This window comes from Heloderma suspectum, chromosome 1 (genome assembly GCF_057233095.1).
Source record: "Heloderma suspectum isolate Gila_16-S chromosome 1, 16-S_ref, whole genome shotgun sequence".
NCBI classification, from domain to species: domain Eukaryota; kingdom Metazoa; phylum Chordata; class Lepidosauria; order Squamata; family Helodermatidae; genus Heloderma; species Heloderma suspectum.
In genome coordinates, this window is record NC_139458.1 from 153,201,436 (window position 1) to 153,226,767 (window position 25,332).

The 25,332-nt window shown below is 43.1% G+C and overlaps 1 protein-coding gene across 2 annotated transcripts in view; it reads right to left on the reverse strand.

The window, feature by feature from the left end:
- SEMA5B (semaphorin 5B) overlaps nt 1-25,332 on the reverse strand; it is a 511,039-nt gene that overhangs the window by 108,949 nt on the left and 376,758 nt on the right. For both annotated transcript variants that reach the window (XM_084807291.1, XM_084807299.1), the window contains 3 exons: nt 17,045-17,143; nt 15,074-15,287; nt 8,660-8,945 (listed from right to left, as the gene is read on the reverse strand). In XM_084807291.1, coding sequence (XP_084663417.1) covers nt 8,660-8,945; nt 15,074-15,287; nt 17,045-17,143 — 599 coding nt within the window. The remainder of the gene's footprint in view (nt 1-8,659; nt 8,946-15,073; nt 15,288-17,044; nt 17,144-25,332) is intronic.

Here is a 25,332-nt window from a genome sequence, read left to right on the forward strand (position 1 = left end):
AGGCAAAGAAGTGGGATGTTCTTCAATGGCCAAGTCAGTCACCTGATCTCAAGCCCATAGAGCATGCTTTTCACTTACTGAAGACAAGACTGAAGGCAGAAAGACCCACAAACAAGCAGCAGCTGAAGGCAGCTGCAGTGAAGGCCTGGCAAAGCATCTCAAGGGAGGAAACTCAGCATTTGGCCATGTCCATGGGCTCCAGACTTCAGGCAGTTATTGACTGCAAAGGATTTTCATCCAGGTATTCAAGCCGCAGTGGCTTAGTGGTTAAGACGCTGAACTGCAGACTGGAAGGTCGGCAGGTCAGCAGTTCGAGACCCGAGTGCTGCGTGACGGAGTGAGCTCCCGTCTTCAGTCCCAGCTTCTGCCAACCTAGCAGTTCGAAAGCAAGAAATTGCAAGTAGATAAATAGGTACCGCCTCGGCAGGAAAGGTAACAGCGTTCCGTGCACCTCAGTGTTCAGTCATGCCGGCCACATGACCACAGAAGCGTCTTCGGACAGCGCTGGCTCTTCGGCTTAGAAACGGGGATGAGCACCGCACCCTAGAGTCGGACACGACTGGTTGGGGACACCTTTACCTTTTTATTCAAGGCGATCCTTAAGTTTGAAATGATGTTGGTTTGTTCCCTTACTTATAAGCCCCCAGCGACGGGGTGTGTGTGTATACCACTGGCTGTCCTTCCTGAATGGTTAGTGCCCCACTTTCGCCAAACCCCTTGAATTACAGCTGAAAGTCTTGACTTCGCTCCCATCTGGGTGTGTTTCCTTTCAACTTCAATGTGGTGGTGTACAGAGGCCAACTGCCAAAACAGTTATCCTTGTTCCAATATTTCTGGCCCTGACTGTATGTAGGAAAATGTGCTAGAAACAAAGATAGTCTTTCAACATGGTTCTGCTGAGCTTTCTGCCATGTTCCACCTGCACTCTAAATCTCCAAGAATGCCATGTTGGCTGTTGAGGGATCAGCACAACCACCATATGACACTGGAGGAGTCAGATGTATTGGACAAGAGTGGCTGAGATTGTGGGGTGGAGGAAGCTGTGGAGATGCCCATAATTACCACCCTCTCTCCCTCTGCCCCAACTTTTTATTGATATATTTGAACACTGCCTCATTCTTAAAGGCAGGCATACCTTCCATATTTCAGCCCACCAATGATTAAGTCAGTGTATTGAGAAAATGGGTCAAGTACAAAGGCTTTTAAATGGGGTTTCAGCGACCCAACTGAAAACTTTAATAACAACTGCTTAAATATTTCATAAGTTGCTTCCTTAAATAGCCATCTTTCCTGCTGACTTAGCTCCGCATTACACAACAATGAACAATAAATCAGAATATAACACGTTTTTCCACAATGAAGTGCACCATGCTGGCTGATGCCCATTTTTTTGGAAAATTGCTCCTGACCCCATTAAATTAGAAAGTTCAAGATTTGGGTATAGACATATATTTTTCTCCTCCTTTAGGAGTAAATGTGCTTTAAGATAAAAAAAAAATAAGGCATCCTTTATGCATCAGTCATATTACTGGAGAGAACATAAGACTTACTTTTTATGCAGAAAGCATGCACCATGACACAAGTCCTGATAGAAGTTAAAAGAATAATTACCATTATTTGTCTAGTTGGCTGACAAATTGGAGCATTTTCCCTCCCTTGAATACTTGAAAGAACACTGTGTCATTGCACAAAGCTCTATTTGATCCAACTTTAGCTATTACCAATAATAATTTGTCTATTGACTTCTAAAGGAGTTACATAATGCTTTTTTCTTGCTAGGTAAAAAGAAAAAGAGAAGGAGTAATTGCATATTCGCTTCTTTTTCCCCCACTAGCAAGACAGCAGTCTAAACAAGTACAGGGTGAGATGAGGAAAACCACATTAGATTCTTCATATACACCAAATAATGGAAGAATCATTCTATTCATAAGTCACCAGGGCTGGATGAAACATTAAGCTCAGAAAGACACAGAATATGACAGAACTGGAGTACTGTCTGTGTCCCGACAGTCATATCTCAGTGTAATAAACCAAGATAGGGACAATATTTGTGACCTCATACACACCCACTTCACTCCTCCCTTTGTGCAAGCTGGCAAACAAGTCAGGAAGTCTTTGGTTAACTACAGTCTGAACTGAAAAACGGTTAATAGTTTTGGAACAAGCCAAGATATGAAACCAACTTCTAACCATGGCTTCATACCTTGGCTTGTTCTGAAGCCATTTACCAGTTTCCTGGTTTGGACAAAATAGGAAACTAAAGTGAAGACTTCCTGCCTTGTTCAGTCACTCATATGAGGAGAAAAATGGCTGCGTGCAGAGACACACAGTTTAAGCTGAGATATGATTGTCCAAATGCAGCCATGATATTCTCATTAGGAATATTACCATTACGCTTTCTGCTTTGGGCTCCTTTTTTAAAATTAGTGATCAAAATCTCCCATCGGCCATTGGTTTTGGCAATATAAGCCCCAAGATAATTTTCTCCACAGCTAGACTCCAAAGCAGCTAAAGGGTAACAATGGTAGATGGGAGGGTTCAGCTCCTGCTGTCTGCATTTTAAATTGCATCCCCACTCCCTGCTTTACATTTCATCATGGCAGGCCCACATTAAAGCCACAAGTCTACTGCCTTTGTGTGCAGTTTGGCCCTGACTATCAGGAGCCACATGCACTAAAAAAATGGTCACGCAGACTTCTTGCATCAGCACTGCAGTGTAGGTATCACAAGTCAAAAAATAAGAGCTGTGATCTTGCATAAATTCATGGCTTCCTTGTTACAGTGCTCACACAAGTCACTTGCATGAGTAGGTACTTTAGCACAAGCTTACTGTGGCGTATTATCAGGGCCAATTCTCTGATGACAATTCTTCCATTCTGCCAAAGGTAAGTCAGATATTGCTACACTAAGAGCGTTTTTTCCAGATAATTATACTTTTAAGAAATCCTCTCCTCTTCAAGTGGATAATTCTGATGATTACAGTAGGAAGGTTCCATAATATGGTGTCTAGACAGCACTGTCCTATTTTGCAACTAATCAGATTTTCTTCTCTTAGTTCATAATTAAATGTAAAAATCCCAAAACTGAATTCTGATATTCTAGTAAAATATAAATGCTGCAATCAAGAACCATAGTCATCTATGACTAACAGCCCAAACCTATGCATGCTTATTTGGAAGTTAAGGAGCAAACAGTAGCTCTGTGCAGACGTTTTTCTCCAAACTGGGTACAGCTAAAGTGGAGATGGGAGTGTATAAGCACACACATACCGCCCTAGTGGCTATGTCACAGAACTTCATACACTGAGCATGAAGATCTGAATAGGAGCTTATAAATGAGTTTGGCTGAATGCATTTACAAGGGATGTAATCGGGCAAGGATCCGGATGCTTGTGAATTTCCCGTCAACAGCTGGTTGGCCACTGTGTGAACAGAATGCTGGACTGGATGGACCCTTGGTCTGATCTAGCATGGCTCTTCTTATGTTCTTAACAATTCTAGTGCATTTATATAGATTTCTCTCTCCACAGGAGACCAGGGGGCATCGTGAAGGCCCCCACAGTTTGCTCCCCAACCGTTAACATTATGAATGGAATACATCAAGAGAAATGGATCCCTCAGAGAGAGTTGTGAGAATCAGCTCACTACCTCAGGTACCTGCTTACCCTGGAAGGTAAGGCCAACAGCATGGACTGAGGATCCAGAAGGTCGGAGACATTCTGGTTAGGCCAGGGTTGTATTAGTCTCCTGTACAGTTGTACAACTGGGTTAACTGCTGTGGTGGCTCCCAGGAGACCCAAGAATCTCTGAATGAGATGCACCATGATAAGTTTATAAGAGAGAGACCTTTACAGCTAGGGTCGGAGGCAGGGGGCCCCAACATTGCAGGAGCTGAAATGTCAAAGCAGCCTCTGATGAAACACCACACACTTCCTCTGAAGACAGTGTCTTGGCAGAGCCAGAAGAAACCACAACCATCTGTTCCCTTAACAGGCCCATGGAAGGTGCTGATGCACAACAGAGCACTGAAGGCCTGGATCTTGGTGTACCCAAATCCATGACCCCCAGAGTCCACTCTCAAAGGAGGACCTTCAGACAGGACATCCCATCTATCCTCATCTGTCCCATGAAGGCTTGATGCCATCCATGGGATGGCTTTTCCCTAACCACAGAGGGCAAAGGGTGTGGTCATCAGAAGTTAGCAACTTGCCCCTGCAAGGTGAACACTTGCAGAAATGGGTAGCCTGCTGTGCCTGAGGCATCCAGCAAAGATGCCTGAGGGAAAACTCACACCAAAAGGAAGTAAAACTGCAAAGCAAACAAATGGCAAAACTGAATTAACACTAAGAGGACAGATGGAATAAATACATACACAAACAAAAACATTTTGTTTATATGTAAGTCTAAGCAGTGTTCTTACACGTTCCTACTGTGGCGGTCAGAATGGAACTGAATGGAAAGATGGGAGCCATACCACTTTGAGCATGCGACTGGAGGGTGACAGCAAGATGCCCTTCAGAACTCTAGTCTAGCTTCCAAAACAGGCCTTGCACAGGTATAGAACTCATGTGTGGGATCGCAGCAACACCATGAAGAAGAAGCATTGGTATGGACTAGGACATTAAAAGAAATTAAATAAAGGAAGACAACCTCAAAAGGTACTAAAGAAAATCATATTCTTTATTTGCAAATACAGTCCAATTGCTTATAACGTCTAACATGTATTGAATATAACATAATCTTAATCAGAGGCAGTAGTCACTTCAGATGCTCTTGGGAAAGCATGTGCAGGAGACAAGAAGTGTCTACTGCCTCTGACAAACAGCATGTTATACTCGAAACATTAGGCATAATAAACACTTTTCTCTAGCAACTTTTGAGGCTTCCCTCCTGCGTGCCTTGGTCTAAGATTGGAGCTGCCATCTTTTTTTCTGCTGACTTTTTTCTACTGATACTAACAGCACAATCCTATGCATGTTGACTGAGAACTAAGTCCCACTGTGTTCTATGAGGATTGCTCCCAGGTAAGTGTGCCTAGCATTGCAGCCATAGATGCCTAAGTCCCTGTTAGCAAGGGAAGGCTTACATATAGTTTAGAGAGAAATCCTTAGATGCACCAATAATGTGTGCAGGAACATTGAATTATGTCTTTTTCTGGACTGGTTAAATATGATGTCTATATATAGACTGAAGAATGTGCTAATATAAGTATCACAAACTGTATGATGTGGGGAGATGCTGCAGCTAAAAAATAGCGAAGGAATAAAATGAAATGAGGAACCACCTATTTTGCCTTACAATTATTAGAGTTTACAGATCTAATCTTAGGTTTACAAGACACTAGTGTAAAACTTTGCTTATTTGCTGATGTTCCTTTGGAAACAATGTTCCATTGAGGTGCTGTAACTTCCTCAACCTAATCTCTCTATTGTTTCTTTCAGACATCATAATAAACCATGGTTTATTTTGAAGGCATTAAGCTACATTGAGCCTTGGATGCATGTGTTCCCTCCCCTCTCCTCCTCTGGTACAGCAGTGAGAGGGAGTTTGGAAGTTTTAGCTTCTGATTTTGATTATCCACAGCTTGCCGTTTCTTCTGAACTTGACAAACTGTAGTTAATCTTAACTATGATTTGTCTGAAACAAACCAAGGGTTATGGAATTGGTTTGTTTCAAATAAGCCATAGTTAAAATTAACATCAGTTTAGGGTTCAGATGCAATATGTGTTTAATCAAAAACAGAAGCAAAAGCTTCTGAACTCCTTCTCTGGAAGAGAGGAGGGGGTATGCAAGCCTTGTTCCCTTCACAATAAACCATGGTGATCTTGACGTCTGAATGCAGCCTTTCAGTTGGATAATAGAAAAAAAATTCCAAGCCATTCTTGGAACTGGAATATTTCAGGGAAGACTGCAAGTGTTTAAGAATAAAAATATTTATTCTATTAGATATTTGCCATTTGTTCAGAAGACAGTTGAAGAGGCTAATTGGTGGGTAGAAAATAGTATGTGTTTCTGTGCAGGGAAAGATTAACTTCCTCGACTCCAACCCCCCTATAAGTCTCATTACTGGCATCTGAGTGCTTAGTCTCAAGGCCCTTGAATCTCCTAGTAGTTGAGGTTATAGTACAGTCATTAACTGGAGGTTGGGGAGGATCTCTCCTCAGAGTCCTTGCTCTCTGCACAAATACAGTGGTTGGTGGCATTCAGGTGACAAGGCCTTCAAACCAGTCTACAAGTGCTCATATTTGGCCAAGAATAGCAGACAATTTGCAGTTGTTAAAAATCTCAATGATCATTGCCTAGATAGTTCCCAGATTAAACGCAGGTTGAAAGACTAACACACTGCATATGTTAGCTTGCTGACCTCATAGAGGCATACACTAACAGGGAGAAGGACAAGGGAGAAATTCCTCCTTTTCCCCAACTGCAGTTTCACATAGTTCCTTCATCTGCCCTTGAAGCAATCTTGCTTAAAAGAGGGATTTCCATGTTTGAAATGCCATTAGGTCAAGCAGCCAATACTATCAGATCACTCAGGGAGACATCAGGATTGGGGAGAGGGGATTGTAAGCATGGGTGCAAAGGGAAAGAAGACATGTCTCCTTCTTCTGTCTGCCCTGTCCTTCCACCCATCCCCCTTGAATTTTCAAAGTCCATACTAGAAATATATTGTTCTAAACAGGGTACACTGCTACTACCAATTGAAATAATTAAATAGAAAAAGAAAAAAAAATCTACCATGAGGTACTAGGGACATACAAGAATTTTGTTCCTGTTCGCAAATCATACGAACATGTCCTGTTTGCAACCCCCAATGCGAGCACGAACGCCATTTATTTATTATTTATTTATTATTAAATGTATTAATCACACATCTGGCTGGTCACCCAGCCACTCTGGGCGATGTACAACATACAATAAAAACAGTTTAAAACAATACAATTCTACAATAAAAACATTTTCTAAAATACCCTAACCCACCCCAAATGCCTGCCTGAACAACAACGTTTTTAATGCACGACGGAAGCTCATTAAAGAGGGGGCATGACGGAGTTCCCTAGGGAGGGAGTTCCACAGAGTGGGGGCCACCACAGAAAAGGCCCTCTCCCTCGTCCCCACCAGTCTAGCTGTCCTGGCTGATGGGACAGAGAGAAGGCCATCTGAGGCTGATCTTGTTAAGCGGCCTGTCTGGTGCTGCTGGAGGCGCTCCTTAGGATAGGCTGGGCCGGAACCATATAGGGTTTTAAAGGTCAAAACCAACACCTTGAATTTGGCCTGGAAAACAACTGGTAACCAGTGCAACTCCTTCAGCACTGGAGTGATGTGATCTCGCCGGCGGCTGCCTTTAATCAGGCGAGCTGCCGCGTTTTGTACCAGCTGCAGTTTCCGAACCGTCTTCAAGGATAACCCCACGTAGAGCGCATTACAGTAGTCTAAACGAGAGGAGACCAGGGCATGTACTACCGATGGGAGCAGATGGTCGGGAAGGAAGGGGCGCAGCCGCCGTATCAGATGGAGTTGATACAGCGCTGTCCGGCTCACAGCTGACACCTGAGCCTCCATGGACAGCTGGGAGTCCAAAATGACCCCCAGGCTGCGGACCTGGTCTTTCAAGGGTAGCCGTACCCCATTCAACACCAGGTCAACATCCCCCAGCCTCCTCTTGTCTCCCACCAAAAGTACCTTGGTCTTGTCAGGGTTCAGCTTCAGCCTATTCCTCCCCATCCAGCCACTCACTGTCTCCAGACATTTGGACAGGGATTCTACGGCCAACCTTGGTGAAGATTTAAACGAGAGGTAGAGCTGCGTGTCATCCGCATATTGATGACACTGCACCCCAAACCTCCTGATGATAGCCCCCAGTGGCTTCACATAGATGTTAAATAGCATCGGGGAGAGGATGGACCCTGTGGCACCCCACAAGTAAGTGGCCACGGGTCCGAAACTTCCTCTCCCGGTGCTACCCTCTGGTACCTGCCGGAGAGGAAGGACCGGAACCACCGCAATACAGTGTCCCCAATGCCCAACCCCTCCAGGCGGTCCAGGAGGATATCGTGGTCAACGGTATCGAAAGCCGCTGAGAGGTCGAGGAGAACAAGGAAGGAGCATTCACCCCTATCCAGAGCCCAAACTTGTTTGCAATTTCCCAAACTTGCGTTAGCATTCAAAAGTGCACAGTTGTGCAAAAAAATCCACCCAAAATCCGCGTTTTCACACTTTAACCTATGGGCGAAATGTGCATTTTTGATAAGAAAAAAGCATATTTTTTAAATTGGGAAAAATTGTTCGTTTGTTTTTTAAAAAATGCACATTTTTTCCAATTAAAATGTGCATTTTTACTGATAAAAAAGACACTTATTTTTGCGAACATAAACAAGGTGAAATGAGTTTCAAGGAAGGATTTGTATAACCTCAACAAACTCAAACACTGCATGTCTGCCCATCACTACTAGGTACCTTACTATTCTTGTGTCCCAGAGGTCATGGTGTGTGATTTTTAATTAAAAATTGAAATGGAGTTCTGCCTCTTTGAATTTGTGGGTTTCTGCACATCCTCTTTACCTGAGTCCCATTTGCTCACCATAAGAAAAAGTCCCATTACTAGAAAAAGGAGAGAGGCAGTAGAACTAAACAGGGAGCAAGAAAAACAACAAACTCACACATTGGTAGTGAACACTCCATAGATCAAATCTTGTTCAGGAAGATAAAAAGTGCTTTGCAGTTCATTGTAGTAAAAAGGGATTTCTCCAGAGCGGGAGCAATTCAGCCGAGCCTTCGTGAATGTTGTCCATGTGTCCTCCAACAAAAATCTCCCCCCAATGTCATTTTTGCAAACCCTTGCCACACGAGAATAGACGGTTTTTCCACAGTCATGTTCTACAGCATTCTCACGGAAAAAGAAGTAAGTAAACAAACCAATGTCATAGGCAGCGATGAAGTTGGGCTCTGGAGAAAAATTAAGCAATAAAACACAGTGAGATTTACATAGAAAGACTGGGATTTACACAGGATGTGGGAATAGAAGTTCAAGAGGGAGATGAGAAAGAGGAAAACAAGCCTCTTTCTAAGCAACAGAAGCACACTATGGGCTGGTTCTTATAAGCACATTCATAATTTGATGGCTACAGCATTGAGGGATGGCTCACTTGTATGAAGAAGCCAACACAGGTCAAAACACCAAAGACAGAGATTCAACATCTCCTCACCATTATCCTGAACACAGTGCTTTCCGAATGTAGTCAGTTCACATATTCAGTTTCAAATCATCTTGTTACGTGACTGAGATATGTACATGCATGTGTGAACTAGTACATGCATGGAATGCCTCTTCTAAGATGATGCCTGCTATGATACATACATGCATAATCTAAAGACAAAGTAAAGAAAGGATACTTCCACACGCAAATATAATCAATAAATATTTTTTAAAGCCTGTTCATGAGAGTTTATTAATTGCTTAATCATGTTGCAATCCATTATTCCTGACATCTAGTCTTTTATGGGTAAGGCATTTGTTTTTTTAATGGGAGGGCATTCAATTATGTGATTCTTCACCCACAGTCTGAAATGATGTATAGTCCAGGAACAGTTTTATCACCTCACCTGCTGTTTGCGTATCAGGCTTGACTAGTATGAGCTGTAGTGACTGTCAATAATATAAATACTTCGAAAAACAAAACTGGGAGGAGCAGGAGTCAGAACATCAATTGCTATTGGCTAAAATAGCCGGGCTGTCCATCCTCATTTAAGTCACATTGTCCCAAGGACAGAGGCTGATCGATATTGTGATTAAATTACAGGGAACGGCATACTCTGTCCTTTTCCCAGGGTCCTGTCGATTTCCTCCACTGCATCTACTATGGGTCACTGTCAGATACAAGGACCTCAGACCACTGATTTGGCACGGTATGTCTGCTCTTATGTTCTTGCAGTTCACAGATCTCCCCTATGTTTTCCACACACCTAGAGCTGGGGTTCTCTATACAGAATCAAAGCACTGGCTTCTGGCAATAATGACAATGAACTCCATTTCAGCTGAAGGGAGCAGATGCCAGCTTTCTGTTCCCATGTGCTAGCCCTGGGAGACTGAACTGCAGATCCGCTCCTTCCTGATAGTGGAGGAACGGAACTTGATGCATAAATATTTAAAGCAGCACACAGCAGTGATTATTGTGCAAACTGATACTTTCAGAGAAAAGTTTTTGAAATTAATTCACATTGCTACTTCGGGGCTTGGACCAACTCCTCCCCGCCTGTTTCCACCTCTTCCATCATTCTCTGCTGCTTGGGTGCATGCTGTACATGTGTACTGTGTGCACGGAGATGTGTGCTGGAGACTCGGTTTACAGACCACACAGGCAGCTGCTTTAGGGCAGGTATACAGGCTAAAGGGTACAGTGAAAAAGAATGCAAGTCGAGTTATTTGCTTGCCTGTTGGGATTGTACTGAATGACGACACATGGAAAACCCCTGGAGGTATTAAGAGATATGTTACTTTGTAGGCAGCTGCATCCACCAGGGTTTAAGGAAAATTTCCAGCAGAGAAAGCTCCCAGCAATGTGAGCCTCAGAGAAATGAACATCAAACCAACCCTCAATATTGTTTTGCAGTCAACTAATTGATTAATTGGCCAGCCATTGAGCTAAAACAGTTCAGTTAATCAAAACCAGAACAAAATGAACCTTTTAAGTCATTTTGTAAAATTCCTCAACCTAACGCAGGCGTGAAGTATACTCCTCCCCCCCCGCCCCACTTCACTGTGAAATATATTGATGGCATTGCAGCAAAGTGCACCTTCAGGCATCTCTGCACCACTGCTAGTTTACTATCTTGCTGTATTCAGCATTCTACAATCATCCATTGACATTTGGCTTTTGCCATTAAGCCTATTACTTACATTTGTGAATGAACCACCTGCCCATGTATTTACTATCTATATCTTGGGCCTGTTGGGATTCTGTTGGCGGAGTGAAAAAAAACAAAAGTACTCTTCATCAGAGCCCAGTTCCTCAAGGAAATTGTTTTTAATCTTTCTGAAATATTTTTTTTTATTTATTTATTTCATTTCTATACCGCCCAATAGCCGAAGCTCTCTGGGCGGTTCACAAAAATTAAATCCAAGCAACACACAATAAAACAATTTAAAATATACAGAACATTAAAACCACAATATAACAATACAACCACAGTAAAACCTAGCAGCAGTGCAGGAGTTTAAAATACAGATTTAAAACAGCAAAGATAAAAATTTAGAAAGCTAAAATGCTAAAATGCCTGGGAAAATAAAAAGGTCTTCACCTGGCGCCGAAAGGAATACAATGTAGGCGCCAGGCGAACCTCACCAGGGAGCTCATTCCAGAGCCAGGGTGCCACAGCAGAAAAAGCCCTCCTCCTGGTAGCCACCCGCCTCACTTCCTTTGGCAGGGGCTCACGGAGAAGGGCCGCTGATGATGATCTTAAGGTCTGGGCAGGCACATATGGGAGGAGGCGATCCTTCAGGTAACCTGGCCCCAAGCCGTTAAGGGCTTTGAATGTTAACACCAGCACTTTGAATCGGGCCCAGAAATGGACTGGCAGCCAGTGCAGCTGGAAAAGTACTGGCGTAATATGAGCTTGCAGGCCAGTCCCTGATAACAATCTTGCTGCCCTATTTTGGACCAGCTGAAGTTTCCGGACTGTTTTCAAAGGCAGCCCCACGTATAACGCATTGCAGTAATCCAGATGAGAAGTTATCAGAGCATGGATAACTGTAGCTAGGCTATCTCTGTCCAGATAAGGGCGTAGTTGGTATACCACCCTAAGCTGATAAAAAGTGCTCCGTGCCACTGAGTTCACCTGTGCCTCAAGTGACAGTTCTGGATCCAAGAGCACCCCCAAACTACGAACCTGATCCTTTAAGGGGAGTGCAACCCCCTCCAGAACAGGTTGAATATCACCTAGCCAGGCAGACGAACCACCCACTAACAGTACCTCTGTCTTGTCTGGATTGAGTTTCAGTTTATTAGCCCTCATCCAGTCCATTACCGTGCCCAGGCACTGATTCAGAACAGTCACTGCCTCACCTGGTTTTGATGTAAAAGAGAGGTAGAGCTGGGTGTCATCTGCATATTGATGGCACCTCAGCCCACACCTCCGGATAACCTCCCCCAGCGGTTTCATGTAGATGTTAAACAGCATGGGGAATAAAATAGAGCCCTGTGGAACCCCATGGCACAATTGCCATGGCACAGAGCAGTAATCCCCCAGCACCACCTTCTGGAATCAGCCATCCAAGTAGGAGCGGAACCATTGTAGTGCAGTGCCTCCTACTCCCAACCCAGACAACCTATCCAGAAGGATACCATGGTCGATGGTATCGAAAGCCGCTGAGAGGTCCAGGAGAATCAATAGGGTCGCACTCCCCCTGTCCCTCTCCCGGCAGAGGTCATCCCACAGGGTGACCAAGGCAGTTTAATCAACAGTAGGAATAAGTTTCGATTAAACTGGAACTGCACGTATTACTACGGTATCAGGGATGTAATTCTCAAGTCTCAAATTCCAGATAAATCTCACTGAATTTAAAATGGGGCTACTCAGGAATAAGTCCTCCAAGAACTGCATCCCAAAGTGTAGCTTTTAGGTGTCCAAGCCTGACATTCTGAATGAGTCTGTAGCAAATGGAAAAGGTTAGCCTACGAATAATATTTTGACACAAGAGAAAAACAACAAGAAGCCTATTGACTATATAGGGTTGTTTTATGATGTCAAAATGACTACTCAAAGCTGGGAGTTGTTGCTTGTAGCTTAAAAGTGAGGAATGTCAGATAACAGGACAAAAGACTTTGGAACAATCACAATATTATGGGAAGAACAGGAGTTCAGAACTAATCTCTAGATAACTAGAAATAAGCACAGTACTTATAACTATACAACACTGGACCAGAATATTCACAGGAAACTTTGAATTTTATGAGATTTGTGTTTAGAAGTAAATTCAGAACTTACTGCAGAACATGGCAGGCACTGAGCAATACTTTCAAGCGGTTTCCATTTGTTCCATGCAAGTCTGACAAGTCTCCCCACACCACCTTCCCCCCAATCACACACAGGTTCCTTTGTCTCACTGGTTAAACAATTGTCTGGCCATGGTGAAGGACTAGATTTGGGCAAACATACTGAGGCAAATCTGGACAAGACCAAGATAAGATGGTTCGTTGCAGCACAATATGGCAACCTGTCTCCTGATGACATGGATCATTGAAGGCACATTACACCAATGTTTGAAGCACTGCTCCCCAGAATTCAGGAGTGGGAAACTTCTGGCCCTCCAGATGTTTTGGCCTACAATTCCCTTCAGCTACCTAGCCAGCATAGCCAATGGTGAGGGATGATAGGAGTTGTAGGCCAAACACCTGGTGGGCCAAAAGTTGCGCACCCCTGCCATAATTATTTGGGCTCAATTCAATGGACTCATTTTGACTTACAAAGCCCTAAATGGCTCAGGACCTGCTACATAGTTTGGAATCAGTTCATGAATATATTAATCACTTAGGGACTGGAATATCAAGTGATGACTTACATTTGTAAAATAACCATCACAGATCAAAGATGACAAACAAATAAAGATTTCCTACCTGTATTGAAAACACAATCCTGTTAATTGGAGGCAATTCACAGATTAAGCTGCCGTTCATTGAGTGATGGGATATCAATTGGCATACATGCATGTTAGAAACTGCCTCCTCCCTTATAATCCATCATGATCCTAACTCTTCTCCCAGAGATTAAAATCAAGTGAGAGTGCCAAGGTTTAACAAGAGGGCACATTAATAGCATTCTTAGGGCCAGCCCAACACTTATAGAACTCCCTTCCCCGAGAGATTTGTTGAATCCTGAACCTCAGAAATGCTGTAAGAATGGTTTGAGGTGACTTTAATAACATAAGCCTAAGGAAGAATGGGATGGAAATTCTAAATATGCACTTCATGGTTGGTTGGTGTATGCATATAACAAGTATGAAACTATGGATCCACTCCTGATTTCAGCCAAAGCCGCTGAAGTTATTTTTTTGCCAAAGTTCTCAGAAACTAAACATCCATATTCAAAATCCAGTATTCACTAAAGTAAACAGAAGCACACTATAACCTCATTCATCTGAAGACCCTGTCAGAGAGCCCCCCCAAGATGGTTAATTGTACATTAAAATGAACACTATTTACAAAGGGTCATAGTGGCATTTCTTTATTTGAAGTTTTAGCCTGCATTGCCCCTGAACAAGTCAGCAGGTAGGTATAATGTGGCCATTCAATGAATGCAAATAACTATGAATTTTAGGTAAATAATAGCTATACAGTGGATGTTCTGCTGTCCTTGGATGTAACTTATGGATTTCAAAAGCACTACTTGTTCAAGCCCTAGTTTACAGATCCCAACCTGAGACGGAAACTTTATTACAAAATGGAGATGCCAACTCATCCCAGGAAGGGAACTGCTATTCCTCTAAGAGCTCCACAGCAAGGGGAATCTTTTCAGGTTTGGATTTCTACATGACAATGTTACAGGGGCCCAAAAGGTCAAAATGGCAGTGGCAAAAATGCTTTCTCACATCCCTTCCCTGCTGAAGCTTGTGGAAATCTGGCTCTATATTACAGAAGGCGAGGAAGGAAAACATTCCTGGAACACTGTGTTGCTTTGGTGGGAGGAATATAGGCCTAATGGCCATCAAGCTTTTAAAGGAATAGGATTTATTGCAACAGCTAGTGGGATAAGAAGGAGATGTAAGCAGTACAGTAGGGGATTCTATCCAGTTCCAGGAAAGAGTGGTATAAATCTGATTACTGGCTGAGTCTGCCCTGTGTGCCAGTTTTCTCAGGGGAAAAAAGATAGAGATTTGTTCTGTATCAATTCCCTTTCAGGTATTTTATCTATCTTAATTCTGTTCCATTTTATCTGTACTAATGTTGCCAGGTTCCCTCTGGGAGTGAGCTCCATTCTCCCATATCCAGTGCGGACTTTTATGAGATAAGAGAAAATGATGCATTTCCCAAGACTGCCATGCTGGTCTTAGTGCTCTTTCATCCATAGAGTGCTCTTACCATTAAGCCACTTGGAGTTGTATTGTGCTGTCCTAAGAGGTGGGACGTTTCCAAGGCTGCGGTAAATAGCTGGATCCCGTCCAGAGAAATCAATGACGGTCGCAGCGTACAGTTCTCCCTGTGATGTGATCACAGCTGTCGAGTTGTGCCGAGGGTCGTAGGGGCAGCGAGCTACCCCATTTATTTTCTCAATTATTTTGCTAAGATTTCCTACCTGTATTTAAAAAGTGGTGGAAGAGAACAGTTTGACAGATAACACATCTGGCTGAGCAATATATTTGTGTTTTGGCAACATTCCACATACCTGTAAATTAAATTAGTAACCCTAGATAATTAAATTAGTAACCCTTGCACAGAGGTAACTGCTATCACTATGGAACAGTATTCACTATTTCCAGAATACTTCCATGCACTTGACTCTAGGCTGTGGGGAGACTGGGCAGAAAGAGGATTTCTTACTGCTAGAGTCCTAGAATACTGATGCTGGCAGACATCTATTTCATTGCTGATTCTAGTTCCAAACTGGAAGGTTGTACACTGATTCGCTGTCTATATTAGTCAATAGAACTGTCTCATGTCCATGATAATACTTTCATTTTCTTGATATCCTTGCAGATGCTTTGCATTCAAGCCCTGCTCCTCTAACTTAGAGAAGCTAAGAGATAATCACTATTGTTGACCCATTTCGGGCCCTCCCCACATAATCTGACATGAAGCTCCTACTTTCTTAAGGAAAGTCTGAGTCATCCAATGGAAGACCATTAAAGGGAAGGCAAGATGCATCTCCCTCAGGAGGAAGCTCCACAACCTAGCACAGCCACTGAGAAGGCTCTCTCCCTGGACCCAACTCAGGAAGACTACTTTTAGGGGAGCTGGGATGCACAAGAGGCCTCTGTTGAAGAACTTAGTAGGCAAGTAGGTTTCTATAAGAGAATGCAGTTTCAGATATCCTGGTCCAGAACTGCAAAAGGTCACTGACAGCTCTTTGAATTGAACCCAGAACAAATTTGGAAGCCAGTGTAGCTGTTTCAATAAGGGAGTCACATGCTCTCTAGCCCATGTTATTAGCCTGACTGGTGTATTCTGGACCAAATGTAGTTTACGGGCACTTTTCATAGGCAGCCCTACACAGAGTTCATTACAGTAATTCAGACACAATGTAACTAAAGCTGTTGTTACCATGGCCAGATTAGCAGTGTTCAAGAACAGGTGCAGCTGGTGCACCTGCCTAAGCTGTGCAAATGCACAGCTAGGGATGGGTGAACAAGCAATGTTTGAGTTCACAAGATCCTCTGAACATCAGCTTACACTAGTCCATCCTTGATTTGCACTTAAATTTGTGATTACTGTTCGTTTTGCACAAACGCAAAATGAATGCAATCTAATATGAAAGTTGCGCAAAAAAATCTTGTGCAAATTTCCAAAGTTGCACAAATTTCCCCCATAGAATGAAGTATGAAATGGTGCCTTTTTAAAGTCGCACAATTGCAAACTTTTTTCTCATTAAAATGTGCATATTTTACAAATGCTAGCACCAGCTGGAGAATTTGCAAACATTTCTGGAGAACACGTTCTCCTACTCACACTTGTGTTCTGGGTTGCAAATAGGGCATGTCTGCATGTTTGGTCAGCAGAAACAAAATCCTCATACATCCTTAAGCACACCTGGTCACAGGTGATATCACACCTGGACATCCAGACTACAAACCTGTGTTCTTAAGAATTTCATATATCACTGCATTTGATCTCCCTTGTAACATAATGTACCATATTCCTTCTTGTTAGTTCTCCTCTTCTCAAGTAAAGCTACATATCTATTACAACGATACTAACTTTGCACTGATTGCCTTTGCTTGATAATCTCTAGTCTCATGAAGATGAAAATGAGCCCTTTGTAGTCCCCATCTTGTTTCCCTACCATCTTTTTTATCCTACTCTGACTCATCCCAAAAGAGGAAAGGCATAATTTACCTGTCTGCTGGAACACATTGGTGAAAAAGCATTGGTGCCACAAGTGAAAACTTTCTTGCCATAAACAATCAGAACACGAACATAGTTTTGGCATTCCTCCTGAATGAAAGAGGACAGAAAAAAACACTTTAAAGAAAGAAGGGAAACCTGGGCCTAATGTAAATTGACACTCCCTAGGGTTTTGTTCCAGAATCTGTTGTTGATGCCATGCTGTACCCCTGAAAATTGTGAATTAAAAATAAAGACAAGTGTGTATCTGAGCACATGCCAAGTGCCTCTCATTGGCTACACAGAGACCTGGACCCTCAAACCTCTAATTTAAAAAATTAGACACTGAAGCTCTAATTTGTAATTCTTCCTGTAAGGGCAACAAGCACTGATGTGACCAAGGTATACTGTATTTAAAGATGATGCATCCAGTGCCATGCATTGGACTTTCCCAAATGGAGTTTTACATGCCAGTAGTGACACTACAGACATGGAAGACAACCAAGATGCTTTGAGTGTCTGCTATCATAGAGATTCACAGGTTGACCGAACGTCTTGTAATCCTAAAATTACATAGAGCTCAGAGAAGCTGTGAAATTACGATGACCATTTGTATTATTAACTAATATTTAAGACTGCCCCCCAAGTTTATTTTGAGGATTTAAAAAAGATTTACATAAAAATAATAAGGCAACCATCACAATAATTTTGCTTGTGTCCATTTTCTAAAGATTCTCAACCATTTATAGCACACACATACCACCATGACGATAAAAAAATAACCAAGTAACTTGCGTAATTATGATTATGATATGAGCTAATTATGGTATCTATGCCCTTGTGCACTCCCATTAGAATCACAGAATTAAAATTAAGCATAATTTTCCTGGTTGTCTCTGTATTTCTTTAAGTCTAAATAGGTAAAAAATGGAAACCATTTTTCAACAAAATAATCTTTAAAGGCTGAATACAGGCTTTGATCTGCTTAGCTACTTCAGAGCCATCAGAGTGAGAATGCACATTCCAGTATCACAGTCTGTGCCACTGAGAGATCCAAGCTGACCACAGCCCACCAGCCATGTATCATGTGGCAGGTACTTGCCATATGTCAGGCAAGAAGCAAAACAGGAGATTTCTCGATCCATCATACATGGCAGCTGGGGTGAATTCACCTTGGCAGGTTTCAAGTCGTGCTGTTTGCCAATCTACCAGTTGAGGAGAAAGGAGTCAAGACTTTACAAAGAGCGGTGGGGATGAACTGGAAAGAGTCATGTTACACTGCATATGAAGCTTTGTTTGAGATCATACAAGATGTCTTCACTGAAGAGTTTGTTATAATTTAATAGTGAGCAATCCTGGAAAATGCACTTTCATAAAAACTAACCATCCATGTGTGATGTATTCTATAAAACACAATTAGATTATTGGCAAACTATGGTGGCACAATATATGACCCAATCACCTGGAAAAAAATATTCAGCATTATTTCATTCATAATTATCAATTCCTTTGTTCGCTTGTCCCACCATCCTAAAAGTGGAGTTTGATAAATCAGCTAAATTCAGGTATTATGGACACTGGTGCAAAACTCTGGTGATATCTGGGCTGCTACACGATGGTAACACTTGCTGCATGATGAGTAATACTCCCATAGCCTGCACAGCAGGCTTCCCATCCAGCCCATAAATAATAGCAGAGCCATACAGCAACTTTAGTGTGGAAATTAATCTCTGCAATCTGTAAAACTATGCCTTCTCCCTCCTTCCCCTAGGCTCTCCTAAGGAGAGTAAATGTCAGTAATCTGATTATAGCCATAGTTTACAGTCCTGGCTAAAAAAAAATCATAGCCAGATGTACTGCAGCTTGAACAACTATTGACTGTGCAACTATTGACGTATTTGGAAAAAAGAACTTGCTCAAAACATACAGAAACACTTTTAATTCTTTTAGCTGCCTTTCCTTCTCATCCTCTGGAAATTATAATTGGCCACTGAATGGAGCCTGTTGCTGAAGACACAGCTCCTTCTTTTGAGAAGAAACCTGCTTTCCAACTCCCCTTCCCACAGCCCTGCACGATGCCGAACATTTCCAGAAAGATTTTACTTGCACATTTCAACTATGCAAAATTACACCAAACCACCTTGCTTGGAAAGAAAAACACTTCCCCAATCACAGACAGCACTATTTCCTTTCGTTTGTGATACGGAAATCAACAAAGTGAAAGGATAACCATAACAGATGCTACCAGCACTGCCTGCAAATGAGGTACAATATATGCTTGTTGTTTAGGGATGAATCTTATCAAGGAAGTGAAGAGACTCTATTTAGCAGATAGCAGGATCTGAACTGCCAGAGCCGGCCTAGGGAGCACTCCGAATGAGCATGTCAAGACCGCAATGTTCCTTGGAGATGCTTCACATGCCTTACGTTTCAGTTCCATTATGTCTTGATCAGATACACAAGAATCAGATTTGAAATTCCTCTCAACCTGGAAGCAAGGCTTCAGCTGTGGCAATTCAACACACCATCTCTCAGAAACAGATAAACCATGGGTTATTCTACACAGGCCCATCAGATGAAGCCTTGAGAAGCAAAGGCCCACGTGCTTTGAGCTGAATTCTATGATCTCACCTTTCTGATTCTCCCCCAGCTACACTGTTACAGAGTAAATTCATCAGCCAAGAAAAGTTTAGCATGGTCCTCCCACTGATCTGCTCATATGCTACCCACAGATACCTTTTTTATATAGGGGAAACAATGAAAATACAATCCTCCACCTGTAGCATGAAGTGTTGTAATTTTGTGACCTTGGTATTCTGCATGGCCTGATTTAATAGTGATGCTTGGTGTATGAAAGAAACTTAACCACACTGGGTAACACATGCCACATGTAGATCAGAATAACCACCCCCTACGCATGCAGTATTAGTACACCCTGAGCACAAATGTCTGAGTCCAAGCAAGGCCTGAGCACACGCTGCACTGGTGGGCTAATACTTGTACATGTAGGCGTGTGATTTAAATGCAGCCTTAGGTGCATGCAAGTCAACAGCATGGGTAACTTTAATTTACAGACTCAGTATCACTCATGAATCAGGTCCTGTAGAATGACTCTCGATATTCTCAATCCTCATGGGTCTCCTTCAGGCAAAAGTCTCAGAAAAACCATTTTTTGCTTGCAGTAGGCACGGTGATACAGAATGGATAGTTACTTTGCTTGGTCCATTCCATGAAAGTAATTTACAGTATACCCACAAACCTAAGGAACAGGCGAGGCAAGGGATCTGGTCAGCCATTTAGTTTACAAGTCAAACCACAGCCTCAAGCTTTTCAGAGCTTGAAATCTGATTTCTGTAGCCCAGGATGTTTACATTTAAATAGACCTCAGAGCCAGAGGACATTACCCACAACCATATATATAACAACCCAGTGTTGCATTTGATGCATGCATCATGCATTTGATGAAGTGGACTCTAAAGCTTATGCAACAACAAATGTGTTAAGGTGCCATAAGACACTGTTGTTTTTGCTGCAACAGACTAATGTGGCTACCCCTCTGGAAAGAGGACATTTAGGCTGCAATCCTATACACGCATACCTGACAGTAAGTCTCATTGTACTTAATTGAGCTTACTTCTGAATAGATATGCATAGGGCTGTGCTCTTAATTAATTATAGTAGTCCAAATATAAAGTTAATTAAAGTTTACAAAATGCCTCCTTCTTGGCCTACAGCTGTATATTTTAGCCAATAACTGTGACAGAGAGAAAACAGATACTTTGTTCATGCAAACAAATGCAGCTGCCTATTGATTGATCTATCTAGCTCAGTATTGTCTACACTGGGGGTGGGGAATCTGTTTCAGTCCTAAGGCAAAACTCAATTTCAGAGAAGCTCTCAAGGGCCACATTCCAGTGGTGCACGGGGCTGAAGGTAAAGGGCAAGGAGCCAAAGGCAACAACGGTGCAGGCCAAATTATAAAGTTATATAAAAATATACCAGCTTATTGTAGCTTTTAGAATGGGGGAAAACTGCACAAAAACTGGAAAACCACCAGATAACTGGTGGTTGGGGGGAAGGCAGTGCAGCCGGGGGAAGAGTGTGTGGTCCTCCTGGACTGCCAGATTTGGTCTCTGGGCCTAAGCTTCCCAGTCCTCGTCTACACTGACTGCCAACAGAGTCTTTCCTAGCCCTACCTGGAGATGCTGGAGACTGGACCTGAGACCATCTGCATGCAAAGCAGGTGATCCACCACTGCGCTATTGCCCTTCCCAAAGGGGAGCAGTTTTAGCACTGACAGTCTGTGCTGCTACTCCTATCTTGCCCTAACCTTGGGACAGAGAATTGCAATCTTGTATTCATTAATTTAAAATATTTGTATCCCTTCCCTTTGGGCTGAATACTCCTAAGGTGGGTAACAATAAAAAAAAATCATACATTAATCTAAAAACACATGAAACAAATACAAAGCCACAGCCAATATAAAAGAAGTGGCAGATAATAAAGACAGTTTTCAGTACCCCAAATGCATTTCTGACCATTGGCCATGCTGGCTGGGGCTGATGGGAGTTGACGTCCAAACATCTGGAGGGTACCAGGTCGGGGAAGGCTGACTTAAATACTCGCCACACTGCTAAAAACGCAGATGGGTCAGGCTATTTTAGCACATGCCATGGAGCCTCATTCAATACTGCCTAGTCACTGCCACAATAATGACTTCTTGCACTCTCCCACTCCTCATGTGAACTGAAGAGATGTGTGATGGAGTGATAGGGATGTTGGAGAAATCTGCAAAGGATTCAAATGACTTGGGATTTCTATTAATCCAACCTTCAGATTCCACAGCAGACCAGCTTTTTCCAAATCACGCACATTCCGCAGACTTGGGGAGTGGGTTTTAACTGGGGGGGGGGGACACATTAGAACTAATGCACACTTGCATGAATGCATAAATCCACATTAGTTAATGTACATTAACTAATGCAGATAAGTACATTTGGACATGCGTGCACTACTGCTAATTCACATTAGCGCTAACGTGAATTAGTGCTAATGTGAATTAATGCAAGTAGAACAAAATTCTGGTAACAAATATTCCAATTCTGTCAGTGAGTAGATGATGGAATGAAAGATACATGACAATCCACGAAACACAGATGGAATAGATTTAGTAAAATCTCTACATCCCTATGCAGGTATGATGAAAATACCATTCAGGAAGCTAGAAAGTCTATGTGCTTCCCGTCTTGAAGCCCCCTCTATTTATTAGATACTTTCGTCATCATTATTATTACAAAATTTGTTGGTTTTTGGAGTGGGGGTTGAAAAAAAGCATTTCATTTTATCGTGGGATATTGAGACTCTTGATACTGCAAAAATGGATCCTAAAAAAGCCAACAAACCATGCTCTTTAAAGTGAGAAAGACTGTGACAGGCAACACCGCACTGACAATATTTGTGTTCATCATTTATATGGAACCAGAGATACAAAAAGCCCTGAAAGAAACACAGAGTGGCAGAGGGAAAGGCTGTACACACAACATCCCCTGCCTCTGCATAAATGCCACCTGGTGGGGTGGGGGCATGTAACATATAAAAGCAGTCCTCTCCCTAACAGGTCAGGTTATGACTTTCAACAGGCTTCCTGTGACCCACATTTTGTTAAAGGTTAGCTATAGTCAGTGGTTTTCCAACAGCATCCCAAGAAAGCATAATAGCCTATGGACTTAGTTGGAAGTCTCTGATGGCTGTGGGAGGGGTGGGGGAACAGACTATGTTCCACTTTGCCTTTTTCAAAGAAATTTCATTTGGGAGTGTAGGGAGACGATTTTAATGTATTTGCTGCCGTCTGCCCTAATTTTCTTTGAACACCTTACAGGCTGCAAAACGCTGTTATTAACATGCTCTCGGATATTTATATTTATTTCTTTAGACAAACAATTTCATTAATCAGTTTTGCCCAGCGTCTCAGCTAAGCTGTCTTCTCTTGGCGTGCAGAAGATACCAAACAGGATTTACTAATGATTTTCTGTCTCTTGTTTGTTTTTAATGTCTGCAAGACTCTCTATTGCCAAGGCTTACAAACCATTTGTAGGGAAGACAGAGAGGACTGGTGTTGCATTCCACAGTGAAAGGGCAAAGAAAGAAAGCTCAGCCATTTGGAAAAGGTACCACTAAAGGGGTTAAGTGCTGACCCACTGCCCATTCTGTCTAGGGCAGTTTTTTCTTTTTCAAGCCCTGTCCTTTGGAACCTTCCGAAGTCAAGAAAACAAATGAAGCCGTCAAGTACAACTAAGACAAAACAAACATATAATGGCTTCACGGCTCACTTTTCATACCCAGGGCTGGGACCAAAGAAATGGAAAAAAAGCAGTAAGTAGAGTCACATTGCCACATGGCATGCATGCTTCCCAGCACTGGGAAGACCATCTGACCACATGAAGGGTGAAAGTTGCCAGACTGGGTTGGGTGGAATGCTGCATTAGAGCTCCTAAAGCAAAGCCTAGGCAACAGATCTGCTTCAAGGAAGCACAGGAAGTCAACTCAGAGGCAGAGTTAATTGCTGGCCAGGAGCTAAACTGAGTGTCATGATCCTTTGTCCTCCCCCTTCTCAGTCAACACACTCCAGGATACCAGGCTTCAGGCACACTACCTTATTAGTTAACGACCAGCTTCCTTAGAAATGCAACTTCTAGGAAGCTCTATGACTACAATGAAAACAACTAATCTGCACAATTACAAATATCAATAGAGAAGTGGAAGTTAGAGATGTTGCCAGCAGTCTGAACAAGAACTTCTCGGCCAGGCTATCTTCAGAGAGATGCCCTTCCCTTATGGTGGCTCCCTCCTATGTAGGCTTTCACGCATAGCCAACCTGGTGGAGCATCTGAGCTCCGCGTCCAACTTTTCCCACTTCGCTCTGTGACGGACCTAGCATCCCTCAAGTCATGCCCCTCACTCTCCTCCTCCCCTGAAACCTGGATTCTCATACAGCAGGAGGGGGGGGGCGTTTAGGTCTTGGGAAGAAGGCCTTGCCATAGCTGAGCTCATTAGGGAGGGAGCCTCCCCCTGTTCTGGCTGTTTCCATTCTGAATCTGAGCTACTAGACAACTCCACATCTTCAGATTCATTCCTGACATTATCCCCACTCCCACAATTCCTCCCTCCCTTTCCCAGTCGGGGCCCTGGTTTGTGGGGGTAGCATTGGTGGAAACTGCGGACCAGCAAGGGGGCATGCAAATCTTCTGATGGTTCCCAGGAGCGATCTTCCAGTCCATAACCCTCCCAGCCAACCAAATATCACAGCCACTCCCAAAAAAGGAGCAAGTCTAAGATGTCAGAGACTTCAAACTCCTCTCCCCCCACCAAAATGGGATGCAGGGGTGTGAAGTCTCCAGAGATCACTGGGGAAAGCAAAGATCGATGAAAACCAGGGTGCATCTTCAGGCAGGGAGGGAGGGCCAGTCTAAAAGCGACGGGTTTGATTTGGACTGTAATTTGGAAAGGTTCTGTCAAATGGGCTGCCAGGTTCTTACTTGGGGTGTGAGATGGGAGGTTCCAGGTTGACAACCACTTCCAATCCCCAACGAGCAGTGCTGGACCGGGTTGCCACTGCTGGTCAGCAGTTGCTTTATACGCTGCTTTCACCTGCTCAATGTTGTCTTGAAAAAGGTGATGCACAGTGCACAATTCATCTAAAAAGTTATGGGCGGCTGGCACCGAGGCAGAGCTTAACAAGGAGGGGAAGGTCTTAGGATGGTACCCAAAATTGGCAAAGAATGGGGTTTGGCACGTGGAGGCATGACACGCATTGTTGTAAGCAAATTCAGCCAGAGGCAAAAGGGACACCCAATTATCCTGTCGGTAATTTACACAGCAGCATAAGTACTGCTCCAGCATGCATTAGTGCGCTTGGTATGCCCATCCGTCTGGGGGTGGTGAGTGGAGGAAAGTCCAATATTCAGCAGCGTCAGTAACTCCTGTCACAATGGGTCCATGAATGGGGAATGCCCCCCGATCCGAAACTAGCCCCTCTGGCCCGCCATGCAATCAGAAAACGTGGGTCAAAAACAGCTCTGCCATTTCTTTGGCCATGGGCAGTCCAGAGCACAGTATAAAATGGGCCATTTTAGAAAGTAAGTCCTCCACCACCAACATGGTGCTCTTACCTTGCAACTGTGACAAGTCAGTGATAAAGTCGAGGAAGAGCAGTTTCTGGGGGCCCGAGTGCATAGGCGGGGGACAGAGCAATCCAGTGGGTTTGCCCGTGGGGTCCTTTGCCAGTTGACAGATGTCACATG